The sequence below is a fragment of the Choristoneura fumiferana genome, chromosome 7 (genome assembly GCF_025370935.1).
Source record: "Choristoneura fumiferana chromosome 7, NRCan_CFum_1, whole genome shotgun sequence".
Classification (NCBI taxonomy): Eukaryota; Metazoa; Arthropoda; class Insecta; order Lepidoptera; family Tortricidae; genus Choristoneura; species Choristoneura fumiferana.
In genome coordinates this window covers 16390965-16399155 of record NC_133478.1, presented here as the reverse complement: position 1 = coordinate 16399155, position 8191 = coordinate 16390965, and the positions used below count along the sequence as shown (strand labels likewise).

At 44.1% G+C, this 8191-nt stretch overlaps 1 protein-coding gene across 2 annotated transcripts; it reads right to left on the bottom strand.

The window, feature by feature from the left end:
• Positions 1-352: 352 nt before the first annotated feature.
• On the bottom strand, positions 353-6624 carry LOC141429787 (uncharacterized). Of its 2 annotated transcripts, none has more exons than XM_074090323.1 (2): positions 5173-6624; positions 353-1968 (listed from the first exon to the last, which is right to left on the bottom strand). In XM_074090323.1, exons 1-2 carry the CDS (start codon positions 6268-6270, stop codon positions 514-516), a joined length of 2553 nt encoding a protein of 850 aa, XP_073946424.1. In that variant the 5' UTR covers positions 6271-6624; the 3' UTR covers positions 353-513. The 2 variants fall into 2 exon arrangements, with proteins under 2 accessions (XP_073946424.1, XP_073946425.1); XM_074090324.1 differs by having other exon boundaries at positions 1882-4466.
• Between the last annotated feature and the right edge of the window lie 1567 nt (positions 6625-8191).

Genomic DNA, 8191 nt, shown 5'->3' with positions numbered 1-8191 from the left:
TAGTTACCTAACAACTGTACAATTTGTTACAAAATATAAAAGCGAAAATTAACTAGGTAAGTATTTTCGTTGAGTTTTCGATTATCAAATTGTGGTAATAACTATAATAGCTCATAATGAGCTTTAAATATAATGCGAATAGTCACTAGCTCTAGTCAAAAAATCACTAAATACCATTTAGCTTCATAATTTAAGAGATAAAAGTAATTATCGCTAATAACTTGGAAAATTAAGCTTTTTGTTTCGATTTTGCGGTTGAAGCTTATGAAACGTATGAGTGGACTGTAACAAATAACTAAAAGCAAACAAAGAAATAATTTGATGAAATTAAATATACTCGATAACCCAACCACACAACACGACGCAATAATGACAAGTAAAAAAAATATACAAAAAAAGAACTTTACAAAAAAATACAACAAAAAAGTACAAAACTCCAAGGAGTTTGCTACATTCCGGCCCCTTGTGCATGAATGCACAGAACTAGCCAGGATAGTCAAGGCTAGCAGAGCCTTAAGTGGCTATCCTGACCAGTTTTCTCGTAGGCCGACGTAGCAAGCCCCCCGCAGTAGCTACGTCCACCACTCTCACCACCCCGTCCTTGCCTGGGAAGAGTTTAGCGACGCGTCCACGCGGCCATGTTCCCCGAGGTAGATTTTCATCTACAATGATTACAATGTCTCCTATTTTAAGATTGACATTGCTGTTCTCACTAGTTGTCTGGCGGGGTTGCATGGTTGGGAGTACTTCTTTCACCCATCTTTCCCAGAAGTGATCTGCTAATCTCAGTGCTTTCCTCCATTCAGCTCTTCTGAGCAGATCCGTGTCGTCCATGCCCCCTGGTAAGCTTTGATTAGAGGATGATCCAATGAGAAAATGAAAGGGTGTGAGTGTTTCCTCTTCGTCACTTTCTATGGACACATGGCTTAACGGTCGTGAGTTGACTATGGCTTCCGCTTCGAGCAAAAGGGTTAAAAGGGTTTCTTCTTTAGGAGCACGTTCGTGTAATGTGGCATTCAGTGCCACCTTTACGCAGCGCACCAGCCTTTCCCAACAACCTCCAAAGAATGGAGAAGCTGCCGGTATAAAACTCCACTTTATTCCTCTATTAGCAGCAAAATCTTCAACTTCTGGTCGGTAAAAATCTCTCAAAATTCGGTTGGCACCAATGAAGCATGTACCATTATCTGAGTAGATAGTTTCTGGGGTACCTCTTCTGGCTATAAAACGACGTAAAGCCATAATGGCTGAATCGGCGGTAAGGTTGTGGACAAGCTCCAAATGAACGGCTCTGGCGGTCATGCACGTGAATAAGGCTACATATCGTTTTTCATGTCTTCTTCCAATAGTGACATTGATTGGCCCAAAGTAATCTAAGCCAGTGAATGTAAATGGTCGGCGATGGTGAGCAAGTCGTTGCTGTGGAAGGTCTCCAGTCATAGGGTTGATTGGTTTTGTTTTCCTTATGCGACAGAATAGGCATTGGCTAGACACGGATCGCACTACATTCCGCAGACGAAGAATCCAATATTTCTGCCGTATCTCGTTGATAACCATCTGATGGTTTGCGTGTCCTGCCCTCTTGTGGAAATTTACTACCAGTGAGCGGACGACGGGGTGGCAACCATCCAATAGTATGGGGGATTTGACATCGGGACTAACGTTTTCAACAGCTCTAATCCTGCCGGCTAAGCGCAACAGCTTGTCTTCTCCCATCACGGGTGACAGTTTGGTGAGACGACTAGATTTTGGTATCAGCTGTGAATTTTCGATGCAGCGGATCTCCTCTGCAAAACATTCTGATTGGACACGTCGCAAAACTTGTACTTCTGCAGCCCTCATTAGTTCGGCCGATAGGGGTATAAGAGTGGTGGAGGTAGGGACGCTCGCATTACGGCGGTCACTAACAGCGTTGTTAGTGACAAGAGATCTAATGCGGTCCAAAGTTGATCGGAATTTGGCCGCGACCTGCAAAACACGTGCAGTAGCGCGATTTAGACGTAGCCAATCACTAAAATGAGTAGGATCTGCGGTGACTACTAGATGTACAGCTACAGGTTCAAAAGACTGTTTTCGTTCCTCTTCGATCGTAGCCTGACCAGCTGGCTCAATAGGCCAATCCTCAGGTGGATCGAAAAGAAACGAAGGGCCTATAAACCATCGGTGATTGCAATCTAAATTCAATCGTTTCATACGTGTGACATCATCTGCAACGTTTAAATCTGTTGGGACCCATCTCCAGTCATGTATACAAGAGTTTTCAGTAATTTCCCCGACGCGATGGGCCACAAAAGGCTTAAACGTTCGTGCATCACTTCGGAGCCAACTAAGAACAGTTATCGAATCCGTCCACAAAAAAGTGCGAACAGGTTTTTTGCGATGACTGTCCTTAATGGTAAGTGCGAGGCGAGAAGCGATCAAAGCAGCTTGAAGTTCCAAGCGCGGAATCGATGTTGGTTTCAAGGGAGAGACTCTTGCTTTGCTCGAAATGAGAGTGAGCTTGATGCTGCCATCGGAGTATATCAAACGCCAATAAGCAACGCAGGCATATGCAAGCTCACTTGCATCTGCAAAAACGTGTAACTCTCTTAAAGATGGCTCAGAGTTTTTTGCTTTAGAATACCAACGAGGAAATTTTAAGGAAGATACCGTCGACAGTTCTTGAAACCAATCAAACCACTTTGATGCTTCCGACTGAGGAAGTGCAGTGTCCCAATTTATATTTAATCTCCACGCTTGTTGAAATAGGATCCGACCTTTTACGACTATAGGTCCAAGTAAACCTAAAGGGTCATATACGCGCATGAGATGTGATAGCACTTTACGTTTAGTAAGAGGGCTGGGAATGGTTTCAGATAAACCAGTACGGAATCCTAAATTATCAGTGGTTGGGTTCCAAGCCATTCCTAGCGCTCGAACGCCGCTAGAGGCGTTGACAAGATCAGTTTCTAATGGTTGAGGGGCTCGCAAATCGATTGGTACGAGGCTCAATGCCGCAGGCTCATTAGAAATCCATCCTCGCATCTCAAAGCAGGCGGCACTGTGGACAGTAACAATATCGGATGCTAGCTGGGCTGCTTCGTCAACATTGTCAAGAGAGTCTATATAATCGTCCATATAATGGTTAAACAAAATGGCGTCTGCAGCTTTAGGATACGCTCGTTTATGTTCTAAAGCATTTTTATTTTTTATGTATTGTGCTATGAAAGGGCTGCAGCACGCGCCAAAAATGACAGCTGTCATCCTGAATTCCTTAAGTGGTTGCGTTTTTTCTGATCTCCACAGATATCGAAGAGCATCCCTGTCCTTCTCCCTTACTCGAATCTGAGGAAACATTTCTTTAATATCAGCGGTTATGCCGATACGTCCCTCTCGGAAACAATATAAAATCTTTAATAAGGGCTGCAGTAGATCAGGACCAGAAAGCAATAAGGAATTCAAGCTGACTCCCTCATTCCTGGCTGCGGCGTCGTGTACGACACGAAGTTTGTTCTTCTGAGGATGGTACACACCAAAATGAGGCAGATAGAGGCGAAATATTTCATCATTCTCAACAGTACCGCGACTGGCGTAATACGTCTCAGAAGCACATTCTTCTGCGTAACCTTTATTCAGCATGTTAGTCATAAATACATCGTACGCCTTAGCAAACCCAACATCCTTACACATACGTCTCTCAAGACTTAAAAAACGTGACATCGCTTGAGGATAGCTGTCAGGAACGCGCTGTATATCGTCACGCCATGGCATGCCTATCTCGAAGCGACCCGTTGGTAAGCGCCTTGAAGTGGATTCGACGATATCTATAGCACGTTGATCCTGCTTACTATGCAGCGTTTCTTTTTTAGAAATCCCTAAAGAATCTATTTTGTACTGTTCTTTGATAAGATATTCTAAATTATCGTCTGATGACGTTTCAATAAAAGTACCGTGATTAACAAATTCTACCAGTTTTGTTTTACTTGAAGCCACGCCGTATAAAGTCCAACCGAGTGCTGTCAAACAAGCGACGGGATCGTTCTTTTTACCAATTCGTACGTCACGGTTAATAGATAAATGCCAATGTTCAGCTCCAATTAAAATAGTTGGAGTCGCGTCGTCATATGTCAAAACATCAACCAAATCGTTTAGGTGCGCAAAATATTCTATAGTTTCACGCTTTATTGTTTGTGGGCGCAAACACAGAGACTCCATAGCCCTGGCGTTCTTTACTAAAAATGTTTCTTGTGTGTGCCTACCTTTAATATAAAAATTGACATATGAAACCGTAGTTTTTCGCTCTAGTCCGCCAATACCGTTAACAGTGATCACCTGTTTTGGCCCAGAGGCTCCTATTTGTGTGGCAACAACAGAATCAATTAAAGTGGCCGTGCTGCCGTCGTCTAGAAGCGCGTATACGTCGCAAGTTCCCGCAGGGCCGGACACGGTGACAGGGATGATCTTCAAGTAGGCTCGAGGACGGAGAGCTAAAAGAGTGTCTGCTTGATTGATCTGAGTAGAGGTAGAAGACACAACCACTTTCTCCTCAATCGGTTTAGAAATATTTGAACTAGGGCCTGTATTTTGTTCTTTTATTAATGTAGAAATATTATTCTGAGTAATTTCGGAATTCATTGTGTTGACCAAACTGACGGGTGGATTTTTGTGAAGAAGTGAGTGGTGACGTAAAGGGCACCCCTCAACGCCGCACGGAGGTACTTTACACGTTTTCCACTGATGTGAAATACTCCTAAGACACCTATAGCATACTTTTGCTTCACGTAGCCACTGCCATCTGTCATCAATACTCAAAGACTTAAACTCAGAACACGACTTAATATTGTGGTCTTTTTTACAAAATGTACACTCTTTTTTATTTGTAACGCTTTTAGAATGCATGACCGTATTTACGTTTTCTCGTTTTAATTGTTTTTCAAAACCAAAATGTTGTAAATTTTGAACCGAACTAGACTCTGGCGACAAACCAAACCTTACGTGTTGGTCTAGCTCGCGCTTCAAAAAATCAGACATTATTTCGAGCTTAGGACGCCCTGTAGTGTCTAATGTGGCAAAATCAGTCCATCTTATTTTCATAGTAGGATTTAATTTGCCTAGCACTGCGTGAAATAGTTCCGGAGAGTACAAGTACTCTGTTTGTTTTAGTAGTTTAATTGTCGCAATAGAGTTACATACCCGGTTGGAGAGAGTTCCAAGCTCTTTGAGATCGTTACCCAAACGTGGAAGATTTTTCAAACTCGAGACTTCCTTGAATACGATGAGCTCGGGGCGCGCGAAGTTGTCTTCGAGTGCGCGTATGACCACCTCCGGGTCCTCTGCGGCCATGAGCAGCGCCGCGACGGCTTCCCGCGCGGGGCCGCGGATCGCATTTTGCAGACGATTAATGTTCTCTAGAGCAGAGAAATTATTTTTAGTAACGTCATAAATCCGTTTGAACTGTAACCATTGCAGTGTGTTACCAGAAAAAGGAAATAAATCCAATTTTTTGACACCTTGAGCGCTGGCGAGCGCCTTGGCAGCTGCGGCGGTGTCGGCCACAGCTCGCAAGAGGGTTGCTTGTTGCGCTAGGTCCGGAGACACGGTAGGGGGCGCAGTGCCGACCGCTTCGGACGTTTTAGCAATAAAGCGAGGTTGTGTTTGTTCGTCGTGATCGTTAATAAAGGGTGCAGTCGCCCGAGTGGCCGTCGGTTGTAGAACCGGGCTAGGACTCGGAGATGGAACAGAATGTTGTTCACATTCAACTACGGGAATGACTTTATTAACATGAGTAAATTCAGTGTGATGACGGTGGTGTTCTACCCATTTATTAGTTCTATCAACGCTCACCCTGTTAGAGCTAACGCGGCTGCCCGCACAGCTGCTGGCGTCGGCGTCGATGGCGGCGAGCTCGGCGATCAGTTCACTCTGCTCGACCTGCTGCTGCAGTGCTGCCAGCTGACGTTCGCGCTCGCGCTCCTGTTCCGCAAGCTGTTTTTCGCGCTCGCGCTCGCGCGCCGCGAGTTTTTGCTCACGCTCCAACTGTCGACGTAAGGCGAGCGCTTCGACCGCGGCCTTCTGTGCTTTCACCGCAGTGGATGAACGCGAAGACCTTGTTTGAGCGGTGCGGGCACTCCGAGCTTTACTGAACGTCAGACGGGAGCCGCTTTGTTGCGGGATATCAACATTAATCGGCTGACTAGTTTCTACGGCGAGTGCGCTAGGCGCAACACTAGGTGCAGGAATATTCGGCATGGCTCTACTTTTACTGCGAGTAACAGGCGGGGTGCGTATCATGAATAAAACTAAACCGTAAATTTACAAATGAAAATGCAATGACAAAAAATGACAATGTTTTCACACTTACGTCAAAGAAAATTGAATTTCACCAAAATGTCAAACAAATAAAAATATGATATAGGTATGCTGGAAATGACGGGAGATGGACCAAAATGAAACGTATGAGTGGACTGTAACAAATAACTAAAAGCAAACAAAGAAATAATTTGATGAAATTAAAATATACTCGATAACACAACCACACAACACAACGCAATAATGACAAGTAAAAAAAGAGAAAAATATACAAAAAAAGAACTTTACAAAAAAATACAACAAAAAAGTACAAAACTCCAAGGAGTTTGCTACAGTACGTCTATGGGAGGCACCCAAAAAAATTTTTTAAATTTTTTTTATTGTACTATTTTATCAGCATAGTTTACATATATATCCGTGCAAAATTCCAGCTTTCTAGCATTGATAGTCCCTGAGCAAAGCCGCGGACGGACAGACAGACAGACAGACAGACATGGCGAAACTATAAGGGCCTACGCTAGCTGGCGCGGGTGCACGGTGCGGGCGCACGCCTGCTGGTGCGCCTACAGGTAAAATCCGTCGCACGCGACGCGTGCAGTTAGCGCTGCTCATACTATTTTACAATAGGCACCCACCCGCTCCGTGCAAACCGCGTCAGCTAGCGTAGGCCCTTAGGGTTCCGTTTTTGCCATTTTGGCTCCGGAACCCTAAAAAGGAGACGGGCAGCTCCTCTATCACCCTCCCCTACTTTGTTAACAATGTTTCTATATAAAGATGTATTATGTTTGAGGGCTATTCTGTGAAGATCTTCGAGTGAATTGTATTTGGTGTATTGTATCCAACAATTTTGAACCGTGAGACTCACTCATATTAAATACATTGACCCGGATAACTCACGTCTTAAATCGAGTTTAGCCCGACATGTTTCGGGCTAATCCGTAGCCCTTCCTCTTCGGAATTCTACCCTACCCTACATTTGACAATTATAATGAAAATGACGATGAAAACGTGGGTATTTGTGTGCCGGTGTCAGTTTCGTTGGGTAGTCACGCGAGCAGAGCGGCGGCGCGCAGTGCTCGTGTTGCAACAGCCGCCGAGTAGCGTTGCTCCGAAGAGGAAGAGCTACGGATTAGCCCGAAGTCGGGCTAATGAGGGCTATCGTTTTTTGTCTCACTTGATGGCGCACTGTTGCGTGAGGTTTTTAAGTATAGCTTTCAAAGTCTGTTATTAGATTAAAATCATATTTAATACAACTTAAAACCGTACCATAAAAATATCGAGCATGCCACAGTGTTCCATAGTCCCCGTTTTGTTCGAATAAAAGGGCGGACAAAGGTTTCCGAAAGACAAAACTGTTTCAAAACACAGACATTCATTGCCCCGGAACGCATATTTGCCATAATTAATTTCAGATATTGCAAAATATTCACAAAATTATTCTAATTATAAATAAACCCGCGTAGCTCACCGAAAAACTATGAGATTTGACATTTCGGAGACCTCACGCTACACTAGCGCCTCTAGTGGCGAATTCATACGCGATAGCCCTCATTAAGACGTGAGTTATCCGGGTCAATAATATATTTAATATGTAACCAACAAACTGGTGTTTTCGCTTCTATGGTCTTACGGCCACCAGCGGGCGACTGCGCTTTTAGTTTTGCCCAAGATTAAGTAAGTACAATCGAACCATTTGATTCCTGACCCATCGCAGAACGTTCGCACAGCCTAAGTGTCAGAATAAATTCCCTCGTCAAGCAATGCGATGGCACTATGACTTTTATACGAAAAGGTTCTACAGGGGGTCATGAATTACGATTCAGTTGGTTCGATAGTAGAGTCAACGTCATAAATGAGTGACCGCTATTCTACCTTGTCGCTTACAGTCGTTACACAGTTTCGT

Bases quoted from the DNA above. Each gene is read 5' to 3' on its own strand.
- LOC141429787 (XM_074090323.1), bottom strand. From the start codon at position 6,270: ATGATACGCACCCCGCCTGTTACTCGCAGTAAAAGTAGAGCCATGCCG. The intron at 1,969-5,172 runs GTATGTAACTCT...CGTGTTTTGCAG, and splicing joins TTGGAACTCTCTCCAACCGG to GTCGCGGCCAAATTCCGATC.